The following is a 21,280-nucleotide window of genomic DNA, read 5'->3' on the forward strand; positions in this document are numbered from 1 at the left end:
TATCATATATGTGATCTGCAAATATTTTCTCCCATTCTGTAGGTTCTAGCTGGGTTTTAATTAGAGCAAGAAGGTGAAGATCCAGCTCAGAAAGCAGGCTGAGGATATGGGAGATTTTGCTGAGAACAGATTGAGAGCGCCAGTGAAAGTGGGGGTTTTTTTAGGGGGAGGGGGAGTTTATAATGGGAATTAAGTCAGTTTAAGAGATGTACAGAGTGATGTGGGGATTAATGTCTGGGTAATGAGGGATGGCTTGGAGGTCTGGTGACTATCAATGAAAACCTGATGCGAAGCACGGTGGTACTCATGGTCTCTGGGACTTAGGGAGAAGGGGGCTCATTTGTTCTCCTATTTCATCATCGCCTCCTTCTCAGGCTTATATCAAGTACCTGATAGCCCAGTAGACCTGACATTTCGTGAGACTGGGGTGCTGAAGCGTCTCTGGAGCAAGCAAAGCTCCTGGCCCTTCCTTAAATCCTACTGAGAGGTGTATCAAGGCCAGGGACAAATTTTACAAATAACAACAACGAAGGAAAAAATGTGGTCCTCTAGAGCCGTGGTTTTCAACGTTTGGTCCCCAGACAAGCAGCAGCAGCAGCAGCAGCAGTAGCAGCAGTAGCAGCATGCCTGTGAACTTTTTAGAAATGCAGATTCTCAGGCCCCACCAGTCCTACTGCATCAGGGACTCCAGGAGTGGGCCCTGCAATCTGGGTTTTTTAACCAGGCCACCAGGCAAGGTCTCATGCTCACTAAGGTTTGAGACCCACTATTCTAAAGGAACTCAGCAAACATTAGCTTAAAGATGCAGCTGAAGGTTGACCTTGTTCTTAGGAGCCTAAAATCGCATAGCATTAAAGATGAAAGGCCTTTTCCAAGGGTCTAGTCTGGCCTTGAACTTTACCTATGAAGGATCCAAGTCACAGAGGAGTGTGACTTGTCTAAGCCCTTCTGGCAGGACTGAGATTATAACTTCAAATAACAAAAAAAGATACCAAAACAACCCAGAGCCTGGGAGACAGTTGTTTAGATGGGCCACACACTTGCAGCCTTTCTATTTTTTTCAACATAGGTTGATATTGTATATGTGTTTTCTACGACTCGAGTTGGAGAGAGAAAAAAAAAATCTGCTTTACCTCAATCTGGTTCTTTTAAGGTTTATTTTGTTTTGTTTCGGAGACTGCAGAGGTGCAGCTTCCTAAGGCAGACCCTGCGCCTCAGAGGACTGCATCAGCCTCCGCGGGAACCGGAGGCTTTTCTGTAGCCTGATAAGTCGGCTAGGGCTCTGTTCTCATTTTTGCCATTTCCAATTCACTTGGCCTCCGGGGAGAGACGGACAGCCGAACTCTGTGCGCCCTGGAGCCCCGGCTCCCTCTGTTTCTGGAGAGGAGATTTAGCCTTAATTTTTGTGACACATGGAGTTGATAGTCTCTCCACGGAAAGGGAAAGAAAAAGCGCCAGTTTTTGACAGGCCACAGACGCCCGGTGCCTCTGGCGGTCGTCCGCGGCGTTGCGCCGCGAGTTAAGGTAGTTCGCGCACTCCCGCGCCTGGATTGCGGAGGCAGCTGTACCAGCTCGGCTTCCTTTAAACCGCGCGAGGGATTGAAACATACACTTTAATAGAAACCTTGGTGCATGCCAGTTTTATCCCCTTCCTTTATGTTGAGACTGCGGCCAGATGGTACTGCTCAACATTCCTAAAGATTTTTAATGCTATTATTTTTTCATCACCGATCGTGTTAGTAACTTATAGTCTTAAAAAACTAATTTGGTTGAATGGATTTCTGTCTTGCATTGTCAAAGATGCCTGGCTCCAAGGCCATACCTGCCAGATCTGCAAATGGGGACCCGGAGCGGGGAGGGGAGGAGGGGAGGCCCCGGGTTGTAAATCTCTCATCAGCATCTTCCTAAAATGTGTGCCTCTTTCTTTGTGCGTTTGGGTTGGATTTTCTTTTTTTTTTAAGTTTCAAAGCCCCACATTAAATTCTCTGATTCCCCCTCCTCCTGTGATGATCGGGACACAAAGACAGGGCACTCGAAAAAGAAACCGAATTCTGAACCTAGTCGAAGGCACAGATGGAAGCCAGGGAGAATTAATGCAACTACCAAAAAAAAAAAAGTTAAAAGGACCAAACAAAAAGGCCCGTGGCCGAGCCGGATGCAAACAGCTGCCCCTAAGCCCTGCCCGCTGTTCCTGAGCGCGAGCTGAGGCTCCATATCTGAGCCTCCTTAAGAGTAGGAGGAGCTCCCGGGCCTCTGTCAGGCTCCTTAAACCCTTCCTTTCAAGCCCTGAATGCCTGAATGTGAGCTGCCCACCGCCCTCCCCTCCCTCCCCCACTCCGCAACCTCACTCCAGCGGCTCGTAAAAAAAAAAAAAAAAAAAAGTTTCAACAACAACAGGCAGGACCAATAGCATCTCGAAAAGCCGGGAAAGGGGGCAGAGCAAAGAGCGAAAGAGAGTGGAGAAAGGAGAAAGCGGGCAGGCTTGGAGCGCGCGGGGCCGGGGTTCGGCGAGCCGGAGGAGCGTTGCTAATGTTTTTGTTTGTTTGCTTTTCCATGCATGCATAATGAGGGGGCACCGCGGCACCACGCGGGGGCTCCCGGCCCACTTTTGTATTTAAAGCCTCGCTGCAAGCGAATCCGCAGCCGAGCTCAGCGGATCCGCTCCCCGGGCTCCTTGTCTGTCACCCGAGAAGCCGCCGCCGAGGGAAGCCCGGGAGCCGCTCTCGGGCCGCGCCGAGTTTCTTGTTCTCCTCGCGCCGCCTGGAAAGGGCTCCTGGGTGCTCGGCCGAGGCCCGGGTCGTCGCGGGCGGAGGGGGAGGGGACGCGGGCGGCCGGGCCGCGGGAAGGCGGGCAGCGCACGCACGCGAGCCAGGAAGCGGCGCGATGCGAGAGCTGGCGGCGGCGGCGGCGGCGGCGGCGGCGCGGCGCTGAGCCCAGGAGGAAGGAGCTGCTTGCAGCCGCACAACGGATCTGCAGGCGCGGAGCAAAATGCACCCGCGGCGCCCCGCGGTCCTGCAGCCCCGCCGCGGCCCCGCGGCCCGCAGCCCCCCGGGGCGGCAGTGAGCGCCTCCCGCCACCGCCGGGGGCCGACCGGAGGTGCTCTTCGCGGCTGTGCATTTCTAGGAAGCCTCTTCAGTCCAACCGAGAGCCGACCTTCTGTAAGCAGCGGGGCACCAGCCTGCGGCGCGCATGGATTTATGAAAACACTAATGCAAGAAGTTGGCAGGACTGGGGCAAACTTTTCCACCCGCTCCGCGTCCGCCGCTCCCCGCGCCTCGTCTCCTCTCCCCTCCTCGCCCAGCGGCCGCCGCTGCCCGCGATGGTGGCAGGGCTGCTGGGCGGCGGCGGCGGGGCCCGCGGGGGGACCGTGCCGGGCGCCTGGCTGTGCCTGATGGCGCTGCTGCAGCTGCTGGGCTCGGCGCCGCGGGGCTCGGGGCTGGCGCACGGCCGCCGCCTCATCTGCTGGCAGGCGCTGCTGCAGTGCCAGGGGGAGCCGGAGTGCAGCTACGCCTACAATCAGTACGCCGAGGCGTGCGCGCCCGTGCTGGCTCAGCGCGGCGGGGGCGACCCGCCGGGGGCCGCCGCTGCCTTCCCAGCTTCCGCCGCCTCCTTCTCGTCGCGTTGGCGCTGCCCGAGCCACTGCATCTCGGCTCTCATTCAGCTCAACCACACGCGCCGCGGGCCCGCCCTGGAGGACTGTGACTGCGCGCAGGACGAGAACTGCAAGTCCACCAAGCGCGCCATTGAGCCGTGCCTGCCCCGGACCAGCGGCGGCGGCGCGGGCGGCCCGGGCGCAGGCGGAGTCATGGGCTGCACCGAAGCCCGGCGACGCTGCGACCGCGACAGCCGCTGCAACCTGGCGCTCGGCCGCTACCTGACTTACTGCGGCAAACTCTTCAACGGGCTGCGCTGCACGGATGAGTGCCGCACAGTCATCGAGGACATGCTGGCCGTGCCCAAGGCGGCACTGCTCAACGACTGCGTGTGCGACGGCCTCGAACGGCCCATCTGCGAATCGGTCAAGGAGAACATGGCCCGCCTGTGCTTTGGCGCCGAGCTAGGCAACGGCCCGGGCAGCAGCGGCTCGGACGGGGGCCTGGACGACTACTACGACGAGGAGTACGACGACGAGCAGCGCGCCGGGGGCGCGGGCGGGGAGCAGGCGCTGGACGACGACGACGGCGTCCCGCACCCACCGCGCCCGGGCGGCGGCGCTGCTGCGGCGGGCGGCCGCGGGGACCTGCCCTACGGGCCCGGGCGCAGGAGCAGCAACAGCGGCGGTGGCCGCTCAGCCCCCCGAGGCACCTGGACCCCTCTCGCCTCCATCTTGCTGCTGCTGCTGCTGCTCCCGCTGCTGTTTTAGCCCTCGCGCCCCCCGCCGTCAGCGGCGGGAGGGCCAGCGCCTGGGCACCTGTGGCTTGGGGACAGAGGGGATGGCTTGGGGATAGTTGCCAAAACGTTTTCAAAGTAGACTCTGCCTAGCCGGTCTCCCCGCCACGATTCTTGGCACTTTCCCTGTCTCTCCCGAGCATGATTTCTTGGACATCCTCCCCTGTCCCCATTCCAGGCTCCAGAAGCTCCCAACTGGTCTGCCCTGCAGAAACTGGCCTAGCTCTAGAATCCGGGACGCCTGGCGTGGAATGGGAGTGGGGGAACAGAACCGCAGTCCTGGACTCCGAAGAGGATTGCTGACCAGTGGGGCCTTAACGGTTTCAAGGGACTGGGCTTGGAGCAGGGGATTCGAAGGGGGAATTTATATTTGCAAAAAGTCTGTTTGTTTATGAGCATTTTTCCAGTGGGGGGGGGGAGGGCCGGTATCGACTTTTATTGTGGCCAGTGAGGACACTGCAATCGTAAGTAATCAGAGAAGTCCCACTTACCTGTTCATTTCGTTTACTCTTGGTACCAACGCCCTGAATTCTCTTTTTTTTTGGGGGGGGGGGTTAATATTCCTGAATTAGTTTTGGATAACTTGGAGCCCTTGACCTTAATTTCATTGCCACCACTCTGATCTCTTAGTACATTTCTTAGGATTAAGGGTCAAAAAATGCTGATCTAAAGAGTTGCTAAGTGGCATTGAACAATGCAAGTTTGTATTAAATGAGCTCTGCACTGCCATCTATGAAAGCCTCTTAATGATGTTTGTTTTCTTGTCATTTTTGTTCTTTACATCAAGAAACTGTACAAATATGCAGAGAACGTATATTGCTTCTGCTTTTATCAGGGTGCTAAACCCTGGTACTTCTTATATAAAGTGTATTAAAACTGGGGTTTGTTACCAGTTGCTGTACTTTGTATATAGAATTTTTATAAATTGTATGCCTCAGAAATAATTTATTTTTAAAAAGAAATTAAAAATTTTAAATCTGCACCCATGTTACACCTTTCCTCCCTGAAATGTATGGAATCAGTTTGTCACCAGGGATCCAAATCCACAGTCCATTGTGAAGTGTGCCCTATCTAGAACAGTTAAAATGTACAGTGTATTTTATAGATCTGAAGTTAACATTCTTATTTTCAAGAGAATTTATGGACATTGTAGAAATGTATAAATGCATTTCCAAACTGCCTTAAACATTGTATTTTTATAGACATTCTTTAAAAAAAAATCTTATGTTTTAAGTAACTATGGCTTTGTGTATTTTTTTTGGTTATTTGTTTTATTAAAGTGTACATCAGTAAAGAGTTTTAAATAATGAATATGGTGTAGTTACTTTTCCAGTTACATTGTGGTTAACCCAATAATGGGTGAGGAGGGGTGTGGAGGGGCCACTGGGAATCTGTCAACCATCAACTGAAATTAAAATACAGTACAAGACAAGAAATGAGGGCTATTATTTCTGCCTTTAATTTAATGAACAATTAGACATCTGTAAATGAGGCAGCTAAAAAAATATAATTGACTGGCCTCCATTGCTTTTTATGTTTGTGGAGCAAATTCACAAAATAGTGACTCCTCTCTAATTTGGAGATAACTCAGACATCTCTCCTCCCCCTTTTCCAGTGGAACCCCCCCCCCCGCTGCCCCCCCCACACACACCCAAGCACAACTCCAGGAGTGTCCTGTAGGCTACTAGACATTCTCATACAATCAGACGTGCCAATAACATCTGTTACCAATAGGTCTTAGGAAACCTGCAAGACTCAATACTTCAAAGTCATTTTCACACTTTGGGTGAAAAAGTACAAAATTTTGTTACAAAACATTCAGGAGAGCGAAAGTAAACACACTGGGGAGAGGAACAATTACCAGAACTTGTAATATTGTTGTGAGGAGTTGTTTAGCAGTGGGCTGAAGGCTGGGTTCCTGCCAGAGCTACTGATCTACACTCAAACGCCCTTAGATAAATAATTACACTCTTAAGCTGTGTCGAGTGCTGATACACTTGACCTTGTAAATAGAAATGTTTGCAGTAGGAATAAACTCCGGCATTGGAAAATCTTTTAAACATTAACACAAAAGAGAGCGCTCTGTCCTCTGGGGATTTAAGTCTGAACCTCGCCAAGCTAGGCACTTGCAAGGGGGAAAAAAAGTTTATTTATCTTCTATTCCTGGTGTTTATTTAAAGCTTTTCATTTTAAACGCGGTGATTGGAAGGCAAGTCAGGAGTTTAAAAGTCACCACAAATAAACTTTGTCTGAGGGGTCGACAGATTAGCAAGATCTCGTGTCTCTTTATATGATATTAACATGTGCTGAGAAAACATAACCAGATTTCTTTGCTGCCTGAAGTAATTAACAAAGCTATGCCCCCGCCCAACTTCCTCCCACCCACTCCCACCCCCTACTTTCAAGGTTTCTTTTCCTCTCACTCGCTCTTTTCCCAGCTTTTATGGAGAGCTTCTAGGCACTTGTTGCTGGATCTAAAACCAGAAGCTTCATATATGTGTAGCATCAGAAAGTCTTAGGTAGTTACAGTGTCAGAGAAAAGTGGTGTGTGTGGCTGGAATCCCGTCACCTGAATGGTTGAGTAAACATTGTTAAAACAAAGCTAAAAGCGTTTTCTTTGGGAAATGAGCAAAGGGTATTTATTCCAAGAGACTTACTTGTAAATGAAATCAGCTTTCTCTACAAAACGTGGACTTAGCAATGCTCCTGTTTGTCCTTAAATATATTTAAATCATCTCAGTCTCATGTTATTTTAACACATTGTTGACTAAAAGTTAAGTCTTTGTCCCAGTAAAAGACCCAGTTTCCCCCAGTAAGAAGTAAAAAGGCATTAGCACCAGAAAAGGCCTGATAATTAACTGCTACAATAAACTCACGACTTGATTTTACAGGGTCCTGTCAAAAGCATCTGCCTGGAATAAATCAACACAGCTCCTCTCAGGGAGAGAGGACACAAGGCCTTATGCTTTCTTGCTTGAGGAAAGTGAACATTGATCTGTGGTCCATTTCAATTTAAACAGTTCTGCACTGGAGCCCAGGAGCACACTCATCCCCCTGCAGACCCAGTGGATTCCAGAACAGGTTGCCGAGATGTTAGGACCTTCTACTTTGGTTATGGGATTGTAGGTTGCCATCTGTTCCTAGGCAGAAAGGATTTTTACAGATGTTGACATCTGTAATGTCTCACATTCTCTGGGGAGCCCTTTGGAATTTTTGGACATTTGAGATGGAGAACGCCTGGAAGTACCATTACTGGAAAAAAAGGTATCTCTGGCTTTTCCTGAGGATTTTCAAAAAAACGCCACACTTCTCACAGAAGTCTTCCGGGTTAGAGCAGCTCCCTTCAGATTTCGTGTAAAATCATGGGTCCTCACAGCCCTTTTTCCCCACTTAGCAGGTTTGCCTTCTCAGTGACAGTTTATTTGTCTTTAGAGGCACTTCAGTGACAAATGTTTAAGGGAGTGTGGGACAATGGTGGAGAACAAGGAGGCAGTTCATTGAACTGACAGTGACCATACAGTAAATAGAAGGAGGTTCAGGCTTCACTGCTCGCCCAAGCACACAGCAACGCTTTTGTATATGACCACAATGGACATAACATAAGGTCTCTGTTTATGTTTAACAATATATGGCAATGTACACAAGCAATATCCGTATATAAAGTGGGAAACTGGCTGGAGGGAACTAAATTTGTGTACTAAGTAGCAGGACCTCCCTTGGCTTGGCCAGGGCCCCTAGAAATGTCCAGAAGTAAGGAAGCGGCTCTTGACACCTACTGCCACAAACTTAAGGGGCTGCCATGCTGTGACCCATCTGGGGGGCACAGAAGCTCTCCCCATGGAGTCTGCATGGGGAAGGCATGACCCAGAACAGGTAGTCTCTTCTTTTCAAAGCATCAAGAGAAACTTCATGGAGTGGGGTTCCCTTGCTCATCACTCCCTGCGTTTGCACCGACTCCATCCCGGCAATGCTATGTAGTATGGACGAAAAAGAGAGGGGAAATGACCGGAGAACTTCCAGAGCCATCAAACTCTGCATTGAAAATCTTTCTACTTTAAACTGTGGCTTTGCATTATTAGCTTACTGGGTTTAACGGAGGACGTTCTCAAATAGAACCTCATGTATCCCTTTCAAGCCTGTGAAAAGAAAAGCACACATTATTTGCTTTTTGACCTCTTACACCAAGGAACATCAGAAACACTTGTCAGCTGACCCGGTATTCTCCCAGCTACCCAAAGCAAGGTTGTTGGGAAGCATCAGATTACAAATGCCTACGTTTCCAGCAGGTCTCACTGCCTTGTGAATTAAGTCAAGTTGGACGTTACTGTATTCTATATGAGGACTAGCCTCTGCTGGACAGTTGAAAAGTTTCACCCTGACTATCTGAATGACATAAGTAATGTGCTATTAGCATAAATACCTTCTAAGTCATCCATTTAATCAATTTCTTAAATCACAGAATGATCTACTACAAAATAGTGGACTGTATACACTATATTTTGGCACAAAGATGGTCATTCTCCCACTAGTAACCAGGGGCTCTAAATAAATGATTTCAACAATGTTTTATTAAAGGACGACAAGAGCCCTCGAGCTGCATTAATCGGGGAGAAGTCGAGTGGCACTTTTGTTATGGAAATGTTAAGCACATAATAGCACTGTGGAACAATGTGCAGCCACTTCATTCTTTCAGCCATGCTGACACCTCTTAAAGAGAAACTGCAGGGAAGGATGTGGGAAAGATTTGCTTTCCGAGGAAGCTTTCAGCTAATATTTTGGAGAGCTACCTCCAAACCTTGTGTAATGTGCGTGCAACAGAAGCAAGAAGGGCTGCTGAGATGCAGAAAGTGTTTTTTCCCTTCGTTTGGTAGCTTGGGTTCCATAATAAAATCAAATGTCTACATTTTTTTTTTGACATGGCATTTATCAAAACTACTGTTGCTGGTTTTCTAGTGCTATGAGTCCAATTTTATGATGTGGATCAAAGTTTCAGTTACTCTCAATAGTGCTGATATTATACTATAAGTAGCTTTGATGAGTTCCCCTGAACCACACAGTGTACGTCTTAAAGTCTGCAAACAGGTGAATACACACCATGTCATAAAGGACATCTTCGATCTGTAACATAAAATAATATTGTTTCCAGACTTTGTGGACACTCGTATGTTTCTAGTTATCAATATCCTTACAATTTAATTTCTATGTTTAAATTGTATAAATTCTATAGGGGAGTTGTAGGTTCTTGGATGCCAGAATGGAGTGATATCTCCCAACTAAATCTTATTGTATGTTTTATCACTAATCAGATGTTATTAAGCACCAAAAATAAGGAACATTTCAGTGAGGTTTGAGGCCTTTCTCATAGACATCTCTCTTATGAGAAAATGCCAAATGTCCAACCTTCAGTTTTAACCACTGTCACCTTTTACCTGTCACTTAGTTGCACCTATTTGGAGCATTCTTCTGTAGCAAAGATTGAAGTAGGCTTTTGTGATGACTAAAACTTATGTCTGTAATCCTGAACAGTTGAAGCGGGGCAAGGAACAAAAAGAGTCCATTTGGGTTCTACAGGCATCTGTTGAGCATCTACTGTGTGTGGAGACCAATGTGATTGTGCCTTGTCCCTGGACAAGCCAGTCGTTAGGATGGGAGACAGACACACAGACGCTTTCAACATCAAATGGCGAGCATAGAGGAAGATGACTGAATGATTTAGCCCAACAATGGATTTAAGGAAAGTTTCTTGGATAAGGTAACACGGAAGCTAATTCTGAAGACAGGAATGGGGGTTAGCAAGGAGAAAGGTGGGGAGGACATTTTCACGAAAGGGAACCGCAGAGGGATGGAACAGCATTGTGTGTGTGTATGTGTGTGTGTGTGTGTGTGTGTGTGTGTGTGTGTGTGTGTGGCCATTTGTTACGAGCAAAGACTAGAGTAGGAAGTAGCAAGGATGGGGTTTGAAAGAAGGGTTTGTACCAGGTCATAGAAGCCCGTATGTCAGGCTAAGCGTTGACTTTACCCCACAGAGGGTACACGATGGGAACACAGGGAAATCCCAGCTTAATGTTCCAGAGGTGCACTTTCTGGAGCAGAACAGATGATGGTCTTTAGGGGAACAGTTAGGAGGCTACTGGCAGGTCCAGTAGACAAAGGCCAAGGAATGAACTAGAAGAATGGCATTGAGAGGAAGGAAGAAGGCAGATTCAAGACACTGTGATTGGTCAGGTATGGAGTGTTCAGGGAGGTGGGGGCCAATATAACTGCTGGGCTTCTGGCTCAGGAAACTGGGTGGGTGGTGTCATCATTAGTCCCAGAAGAAAAAAGGTTGGAGGGCAAGTTATGTTTGGAAATCTACAAAATATCCAGTTGGCAATGAACTTCAGGAAACCAACTCCATGTCTGAAGTTCAGAGCAGATCATGGTTACAACTCTGAGAGTGACAAACCCAAAGAGAGTGCAGAGAGAAAGGAGTACAGTGGGCAGAGGAGGAGGTGTCCCGAAAAGGAATCCCAGAAAGGATAAGAGAATGTCAGAGAGATCTGAAGAGGAGCAGGAGAAAGCATAATAAAGTTTCTGGTCACGACACCTAAAGGTTAAAATGCTTAAGAGACTAATACTATGTATGAATCTTTTTTTGCTACAATTTTTTTTTATTTGTATAAATCTTAAAGACCAAGGCAAAGGCACTGGATTTCTATATAAGTGATCAAAATATTCTTCATTATAACAATAGTAGTAATCATAATTATAATCACAACAAACTCTAGGAAAATAGAAATTATCAAAATTTCATTAAAAGAATAGTAATAAGTAATGATTAACATTACTAAGTGATTATTATGTGTCATGCACAGAACTGAGTATGTAATATATATTACATCATTTCATCATTATAACAACTTTATGTTATTTTTATGATCGTCGTCTCACAGATGAAGGAACTGATGCTGAAACAAGTTGACCATGGTTCTTCAGTAGGTTGGTGAATGTACAATCTAGGTTTGTTTGTGTCAAAAGATTGCAATCGTAACTTTAATACCACGTTCATTCTCAAAATGCAGAAAACCTGAATAGGCCATGAACTTTTGAAATATTGGACCAAATTCAAATGATTTTCTCTCATCATCTATCTATAGGAGGAAATATGCTAAAGAGTGTTAGTAGTGCTGGCATGGTGGGTAATTATTATTTTCTTCCTTACGTGTTCACTTGTTTCCCAGATTTTATCAATAAACATATATTACCCTGCTTTCATGATTAAAATGTTCTTCAATAATACTATTCAGAACCATAAGTAAGAAATAAGAAGGTGTAGGTTCAGCACCTGTGATTACTGCTCTCAGTTACCCACACTTCAGAGGAACATGCCCTCCTTTCCGTCCCTTGCTCAATGTGCTTCACATTTTCATGAAAAAGAAGTGATATGTTTTGAAACCTAAAATAATTCAAACTGTAAACTTGTTCTGTTTGAAAAAAAGATATGCAGATGAATAATTCATAAAAACATAAAAATGTTAGAGCAGAACGCGTCTCAAAAGTTCTTTTATTTATCCATTCATTCATCCATTCATGCAAATGTTTATTGAGCAACTACTATGGACCACATGACATGCTAATCACTAGGGATAAAGCAGGGAACCAAAAAACTGAAACTTCTGCCTGCAAGAAGTGTGGGCCATGCTAGAACACTGCTTTCCTGACATTGTTCCCTGTGTTCTGTAGCAAGACCATTTCTTCCGCTAGTAAAGAATGACCACACACCTCTTTAGTCTGTATCTGTTCATTAAGCTTTTTGTTTACCTTTCATTTCTCAAAATGTATGTATGCTCCTCAGACATGTGTGGGAAAACATAAGCTATCATATATATGACGGATCATCTTGGTTTTCTTATGTGTTTTACAAATGGAAGAATTAAGTCCTATAATGTTTCAGCTCATTGTACCATTGTTTTCTTCCAGTGAAGTTCTTATAGAAGAGCTAAGGCAAAAATTGTCACAACATTTTCAAGAACTAAAATGTGCCCTGATTCTTGACATGTGGCTAAATGAAAATGTACCATAATATTCTAGAAGAACAAATTATCATAATGAGTAAATTAACCATAAAACTACATATTGGGGACTATTTATAAAATAAACATCAGTAAGCTCTACATACCATGTGACCCATACATCACAGTGTTGACCTTTTTGGTATAGCCAGACCCCTCCCTAAGGTGTAGCCAGCCCCTATCTAAATCACATCTTTTCTATCTGGCTAGCCCAAGACCTCCAAGGAAACAAAAATTACCTCCTAGAAACTGAGGACAAATCCAGACCTCTTTTTGGGCAAGGTTAACTTCTTTACTACAGAGTGGGCTCTAGGGGTGATACTTCTAATGATTCTTCTATGATGCTTGGTATAGATTTCTAGTATATGCTTTATTAAATTAAGGATGTTCCTTTTCAGTTTCTCTTTGTTTATTAGTCTATTGAGGAATTCTACTTTTTGAGCTATGATTTGAGTTCATGATTTATATTATTATGAAATAAAATCAATTTTATTTAGATTCCCAAATATTAATGTTACATTGTATAAAATATTTTATTTGTTAATTTAAAAAATTTTTTCAATTATAGTTGACATACAATATTATATTACAATAGTTTCAGGTGTACAATATAATGATTAGACATTTACATAACTTACAAGGTGATCACTATGATAAATCTCATACTCACCTGACACCATGCATTATTACAACATTATTGTACAATATTGTACAACACAAGGTCAGACAATTAAGTTCGCGAACTCATCCTAGAAAAAGTGCTACATACCTCGTTGCCGAATATTGCTATGGTCACCTTCAAAGTACTCCCCTTGGGAAGCTATGCACCATCACCAGCGCCTAGTCCACCCTTCAAAGCAATTTTGGAACTCTTTTTCCGGAATGGCCATCAGAGCTGTCGTCATATCACCCTTGATGTCCTGAATGTCATCAAAATATCTTCCTTTCAATATTTCCTTTATCTTTGCATAAAGAAAGACATCATCGGGGACCAGATCAGGTGAGTAGGGAGGGTGTTCCAATACGGTTATTTGTTTACTGGCTAAAAACTCCCTCACAGACAGTGCCATGTGTGCTGGTGCAGTGTCGTGATGCAAGAGCCATGAATTGTTGGCGAAAAGTGCAGGTTGTCTTTTTCATGCAGGCTTTTCAGCACTTCAAAATAGTAAACTTGGTTAACTGTTTGTACAAACTCATAATAAATACTCCCTCTGACATCGAAAAAAGGTTAGCAACATCATTGCAACAAGTTCACGAACTTAATCATCAGACCGCGTATTACAATATTCCTTATGCTATACTTTACATCTCCATGACTATTTTATAATTACCAATTTGTAATTCTTAATCCCTTCCCCTTTTTCACTCATTCTCCCAATCCCCCTTCCTTCGGGCAACCGTCAAAATGGTCTCTATATCTATGAGTTTGTTTCTGTTTTGTTTGTTCATTTATCTTATTCTTTAGGTTCCACATATAAGTGAAATCACGTGGCATTTTTCTTTCTCTATCTGGCTTACTCCACTCACCATAATACCCTGTATGTCCATCCATGTTTATGGCGGAGTAATGTCCCATTGTACATGTACCACCTCTCCTTTATCCATTCATCCATTAATGAACACCCAGGCTGCCTTCACATCTTGGCTATTGTAAAAAAATGCTGCAATGAGCATATGGATGTACACATCCCTTCAAAGTAGCATTTTGGGTTTCCTCAGATAAATAAATAAATACCCAGAAGTGGGATTACTGGGTCTTTCTTTGTCTCTTGTTGTAGACTTTGTTTTAAAATCCATTTTGTCTGGCATAAGTATTGCTTTCACAGCTTTTTTTTTTTTTTAAGATTTTTATTGGGGAATTGGGGGGATGGGAACAGTGCTGGGGAATTGGGGGAAGGGGAACAGACAAGTTGCTGTCGTTTTGTTCTTCAGTCTAGTTGTGGAGGACGTTGCTTCACTGGCCCAAGTTGGCACCATCATTGCGCTCTTCCCGTGTGAGGCAGATCAGTCGCCGGCTTCTGAACGGCCGCTCACTGTGGCTGCTGGCTGCTCACGCTGGCTGCTGGCTACACCCGGTAGCACATGGCAGCCCTCTGCAGCAGGGGCTGCAGCCTACCCGTCGCTGGCGACTCATGGCAGCCCAGCTCCAGGTTGAGCTGTTGTTCAGCATCTTAGCTGTAAAGGGCAGTGTCACTGGCCCTCATATGTGGGATCCGAACTGGGGCCCTCTGGCGTCCTAAGCCAGTTCTTAACCATCGCGCCACTCGGCCGGCCCCCCACAGCTTTTTGTTTGTTTCCATTTTCATGAAATATCTCTTTCCATCCCTCTACTTTCAGTCTTTGTGTGTCTTTCAATATGAAGTGAGTCTCTTACAGGGAGCATATGTAAGGATTTTGTTTTCTTATCCATTCAGCTACACTATGTCTTTTGATTGGAGCATTTAATCCATTTACATTGAAAATAATTGTTGATGTGTAGTTATTGCCATTTTATTATTAATATTTTTCATATTTTTTCCCTTTTTCTTCTTAAATAATTCCCTTTACATTTCTTGTAACACTGGTTTGGTGGTGATGAACTCCTTTAGCTTTTTCTTGTTTGGGAAGCTCTTTATCTTCAATTCTAAATGATAGCTTTGCTGGGTAGCATAATCTTACTTGTAGGTCCTTGCTTTTCATCACTTTGAATATTTCACACCAATCCCTCTGGCCTGCAAAGTTTCTGTTGAGAAATCAGCTGACAGTCTTATGGGAGCTCCGTTATAGGTAACTAATTACTTTTTCTCTTGCTGCATTTAAGGGTTCTCTTTGTCTAAGCTTTGGCATTTTAATTTGATGTGTCTTGGTGTGGGCCTCCTTGGGTTCAACTTGTTTGCAATTCTCTGTGCTTCCTGGGCTTGTATGTCTATTTCCTTCACCAAGTTAGGGAAGTTTTCCACCATTATTTTTTCAAATAAGTTTTCAATTCCTTGCTCTCTCTCTTCTCCTCTGGTACCCCTATGATGCAAATATTGGTGTGCTTGATGTTGTCCCAGCAGTCCCTTAAACTTCCTCATTTTGGGGATTCTTTTTGTTGTTCTGATTTGGTGTTTTCTTCTACCTTATTTTTTAAATTGCTGATTCGATCCTCAGCTTCATCTAATCTACTGTTGATTTCCTTTGTGTATTCTTCATTTCAGTTATTGTATTCTTTATTTCTGACTGGTTGTTTTTTATGTTTTCTATCTCCATTTTTATGTTTCTTATCTCTTTGTTGAAGTTCTCTCTGAGATCATTGAGTATCCTTATAACCAGTGTTTTGAACCTGCTTCTGGTAGATTGCTTGTCCCCATTTTATTTAGTTCTTTTTCTGGAGCTTTGTTCTATTCTTTCATTTGGGACATGTTTCTTTGTCTCCCGATTTTGGCTGCCTTCCTGTGTTTGTTTCTATGTATCAGGTAGAGCTGCTATGTCACCTGATCTTAGTATAGTGGCCTTATGTAGTCGGTGTCCTGTGGGACCCAGTGGTGCAGTCTCCCTGGTCACCTGAGCTGGGTGCTGCATGTGTGTCTTTTGTGTGGGTTGTTTGTGCCCTCCTGACATCCCTCCCAATTTTTAACCATGACACGTGGGTGTGGGACCATTCTGTTCTACATGTCCACCCCTCCTACCAGTCTTCTTCTTTATATCTTCTTTATATCCTTAGTTGTAGGACTTCTGTTCAGCTAGACCTCAGGTGATTCTCAATAATGGTTGTTCTGTAGCTTAGTTATATGTATCTATAAACAAATCCCCAAGAAACAAAACAAGACCCTCCGGAGAGCAAATATCCTCTCTGATTTTGTTAGTGTTCTTCTTTATAACAGTATAGCAATTATCTTAATTCTCTATATCTCCTTTTTTTTAAGATATATGTTAAAGTCTTCCACTTTGGATTCTGTGAAGTCATCAGAATTGATTAATCAATTTCTTCTTGTATTTCTATCAGGTTTCTCATATGTATTTTGAAAGTATAATGTTAAATGCATTTCATCACATGGCCATTTAATCTTTATGGCAGAAAATATAACAACATGAAATAGAATTCTGTCCTTTTAATGACTTTTGTTTTTAATTCTATTTGTCTCATAATATTGTTGCTGCACCAGCTTTTATTTTGTTAATTTATGCTATTTTTTTGTAAAATAAACTTCAATTTTCTTTTTTTATTAGAAAGTAATGTATACACATTGAAAATTTCAAAGATACAGTAATCAAAATGAAGAAAATAAGAATCATCCACAATAGTAACAGCCAGAGATAATCTATGAGTATGTACATTTACATATAACCTTTCAATATTTTCTATATATTTAAATGAAATCAAAATGTACATTTTATTTTATAATTTGTTTCATTATACTCACATACCCCTTAACACTACTTCAGGGAATTATAGTTATAGCTTCTTATATCTCTTTATTTTCAATCTTTTTATGTTCTTTTATTTTAGTTCTTGTAAAGAACATATAGTTAGCTAGGGTGAGTTTTATTTGATTGGTACTATTTATTTTAAATCCAATTAAGCTTTTATGCTTTTATAAGTAATTTAAATCTATTTGCAGTTACTGGTTTGTTTCCATTTATTTTTACCTTCTTCCTTTTTATTTTAAATTTACCATGTTTTTTTTCCCCAAAAAAATAATCCCACTTTGACTGCCTTTCTTGGATGGATCACGTCTTTTTTTACTGTTGTTTTTACCCCATGTCTCCCCACACAACCCCCAAGCCTCCTAATTGTTTGGAAGTTATAAATTACATTTATATTCTCTCTAATGTTTATCTTAAAATTTAGCCCGTATATTTAACTGTTATTTTTCTTTCAGTGTCTAAAGTTAATCAGTTTCTATACTGTCTTCCTAAAAAAAAAATAACTTTTCCTAAGCCCTTCCTCCTTCCACCATTCCCACACTTCCATGTTGTATCATAAAAATTGTTACTTCTGATTTGTAATTGATATTTTCTCTTTGCAATCCATCTTTCCTTAGTATTAACAATATATATTACTGGTTTCTTTGCAGAGAACAGCAACATAGAGGTGGTCAATTATATCTACCTTAAAGAATTGTTGTGAGGTAAAAGGGAAGTAAGAAAACTTATTTTCCCAGGAACCAAAGTTCCTGTTAGGGAAGAATTTGTCTATTTAGGAACAACCTTGATAATTTTTTGGGTAGGGGCATGTTGGGAAGCTCCGGAGTGAAAAGGATTGACTAAAGAAAACAAAAAGAAAATTCAAGTGCTTTTTATGAGATGTAAACCGTAATTTGTGGTGGGGAAATTGGAAATGAGAGCAGAAGAGAATGAGAAAGAGGAGAGCAAGACAGGGCACAGCAACAGAGCAAGAGATGGCAAGACTGGGGTGACAGAAATAGTGGATACACTCACTTAAAGAGAATAGGGAATATCTAATATTCACTTTAAATGATCTGCTATATGGAACTACCATACGTATCCTTCACTGTTGTCTATAAAACTCCTGTAAAACTATACCCCATCACTACCCTTCACTGACGCGCTTGATTTTTTTCAGTGATGTTGTTTGGGGAATGATTCAAGAAGAAAGAGCTTTGTCTCACAATGGGTCAGTGATGGAGTAGAAATAAACAGACCCAAGATGTAGAGTGGGCAATGAGAATACAATAAAAGCAGAAAAATTGAGTAAGACGGGAGTAGGAAAAAAAAATGATACCCTGGGAATTGAGTGAAAAACCTGGGACTCTCTATAGAACCAAGAATGGAGGTTCCAAATCTAAATATGCAAGAACATGGGCCGATGGTTAATGAATAGCAGCTGTGACTATCACTGGAAAATGGACACAATATCAACCCTACCTCTGGCAGAGGGTAAAATGTAAACCAAATGAGTTCATCCTATGATGTTCATCCTGTGCATGGAGGCCCATTCAAATATAAGGTGTTTTCATGATTGTGGAGCCCATAAACCATGCTACCCCAGTCATAGGGATAGAGTCATCTCAAATATATCAGGCCCTGGGAGCTTCTCTACATCAACTTCTGATATAAACATTACAAAAGGAGTGGCAAAGGTAGCTTTCATCAGTGATCAAGTTTGAGGATTCTTTATGTGTGACTCCAACATTTAGCCTCCTTAGCTATAGCTCATTTTAAACATTCCTTTTCATCTCCGTTATATATATATATATATATATATATATATATATATATATATATATATATATATATATATATATATATATATATAACATCCTAGAGCCAAGCTAAATCCAAACTAAGCCAAAATTTGGAAAAAAATCTTTTTGTCAACTAAGCACATTCCATGCATGCCATCTGACTTGAATTTGTTTGTGATGTCACTGGTGAGAATGTTTCTCTCAGGAAGCAAACATGCTTGGTTGTAAGTGGGGCTTTAGCCTTTTCCAGCTATTCATTGAACCAATTCATTAAGCGTCTCATATATACCAGGAGCTATGCCATATACTGTGGAGACATGTCATAATTATCATTGCCATCATGGTCATCATCGATCAGTAACGAATAGCAGAGTCAGTTGAGGGATAGTGTGGAGGAAGGGATGCTTTAGCTACTCCCACAGTTCTATCAATGCCCTCCAAGTCATCCAAATAAATGTTGATCTGAGCTACATGAAAATAATGATATGCTTGCCAACTAAGCACGATTTCAGACAAGTTTCCCAATCTCCCTTGTCGTTGGAGCCCCTAAGCTCCTGGATATAGAAATTTTGAGATGACACTACAGCAGCAATTTCTCTGGCCTCCTCCTTAGTTCCTCAGCTTCAGCCTTTGCGCCTCTGGTCTTCCCGTCCCTCTTCCATCAGCTCCACTCCCCAGTGATGTCTCTTGCCCACCAGTTCAGGCTGTAACACTATTGGACACTCTTTACATGGCTTCTGTCCCAGAGATGCTTTTGTGCACCTAGCCTGTAGAGGGTGATGAGTTGCCCTGGGCCTGACTTGGCCTCACCCAGCCCAAGTGTCCTTGGTGCCTACTTGTCCAAGATGGGGAAGGCTATTGTTAAATTGTATCCCTCCTTTCCAAATTCATATGTTGAAATCCTAAACCCCAGCACCTCAGGATATGAGCTTATTTGGAAATTATGTTGTCGCCAATGTGATGTGATTAGTGTGCTAAAATGAAGTCATGCTGGAATGAACCGACATGGCTGGTGTCCTTACAAGAAGGGGAAGTTTGGACACAGTCACATGCACACAGGGAGTACACGTGTGAAGATGAAGACAGAGATTGAACTGATGCTTCTACAAGCCAAGGGACACCAGAGATTGCCAGGAAACCACGAGAAGCTGGGGAAGAGGCACAGAACATATCCTGACTCACACAACCCTGCCGACACCTTGATCTTAGACTTCTAACCCCCAGAACTGTGAGACAGTTTCTGCCTTTTAAGCCATTCAGTTTGGGGTACTTTGTTACGGCAGCCCAAGCAAACTAATACAGGGAGTTTGAAAAAAAAATGTTAAGTTTAGAAGAGTGACAGTATCATCATCAAATTTTTAATTTATTTTGTTGAAAATTCTGGTACTGTGGTATACTCTTTAGTTAGACTGTATTTTAAAGAAAGACTATTCTCCCTAACATAAATATCACATGTAATAATATTACACTATACATGACAACAGCACCTTCTAAGGCCACATTCCATTTAACAGGTGTCAAAACGTACTGAGTGTTTCCCATACTTCAGTGTGCTAAGAATGATCTGGGGAACTGGTTTAAAATGTAGATTCTTGGGCTCCACTCTTCTGCCTACTGAATCAGAATCTCTGAGGGCTAGGGCATGAGAATCTGTATTTTTGACCAGCATCTCCAGAGATTCTATTGACCACACTTCGAGGAACAGTGATGGAAGCTGAAGGAATGATGAGACTTCATGCAAAGTCTATTGGATGGAGTCGAGGCCTGTTTTGGCATAGTTTTATGGCAAGTTCTTAAATCCCATTACAGAAACAGTTACCTTTCTAGCTAACGTCTAAGAGAATCTCCCCAAAGTACTTATTATGCATCTTAAATTAAAATAATCTTATTATAGAACCCCTTTCTACAAAAGCCATATTAATGAGGTAGAAACTTACTTCTAATTGGGTTTGTTCCCCCCAAGTAAAGGCAAGAGTAAAGAAGAGCGAGAAAATTCATTCATTTACTCAGTAAATGTTCAGCACCCTTCTAGGCTCTGGAGAGAAAAAAAAAACAGTGATTGAGCTGTCTCTACCCTTACTGAGCTGACACCCTAGAAGGGAAAGCAAAGAAGAAACCAAGACCGGATGAGAATTCTGGTGACTACTTACTCCCTTATACCGTGAATCTCAGTTTTCCCTATGTAGAAAATGGGTATGTAGTGATAGTAAAAAAATAAAATCGTAAATGTATTTATATGTGTAAAACTCGTATGCATTTTTAGAGAACAAAAAGTTGATGCAATGGGTGGATGACTTAAATGCCATATTAGAGATTTAAAGCTATAGTGTTGCTCTGACAAATTATACTGCTAAGGTGCTGTGTGATTTACTCATCCCTGCATACACAATCTATTTGTGAATCCTAGCTGGAGGAAGGAAAGATTTGTAGGTTGGATGGTGTTAATAGCTCCTTTTAATAGGCAACACACAGGACACAGATGTGTTTCTGATTTGCTTGGTTATCCTAACACTTCTGGTCAGGGCCACGGAGAGATTAAGTTTCAAGAAAAGATGTGATCATAGGTTTTCAAACAAATGGAAAGGTGTTAATACAAGAATTAACATTCCAACCACATTAAAAAGTAAAGAAAATAAGAATTTCTGTTCATAACAACTACAAAATATTAGT

At 43.0% G+C, this 21,280-nt stretch overlaps 1 protein-coding gene across 1 annotated transcript; it reads left to right on the forward strand.

Annotated features, from left to right (window-relative positions):
* The first annotated feature begins 2,402 nt into the window (after positions 1 to 2,402).
* GAS1 (growth arrest specific 1) lies at positions 2,403 to 5,626 on the forward strand. Its single transcript, XM_019624076.1, has one exon. The coding sequence runs from the start codon at positions 2,558 to 2,560 to the stop codon at positions 4,361 to 4,363; it is 1,806 nt and encodes a 601-aa protein (XP_019479621.1). The 5' UTR covers positions 2,403 to 2,557; the 3' UTR covers positions 4,364 to 5,626.
* The last annotated feature ends 15,654 nt before the right edge of the window (positions 5,627 to 21,280 follow it).

This window comes from Hipposideros armiger, unplaced genomic scaffold, assembly GCF_001890085.2.
Source record: "Hipposideros armiger isolate ML-2016 unplaced genomic scaffold, ASM189008v1 scaffold_577, whole genome shotgun sequence".
In the NCBI taxonomy this organism is placed as follows: Eukaryota; Metazoa; Chordata; class Mammalia; order Chiroptera; family Hipposideridae; genus Hipposideros; species Hipposideros armiger.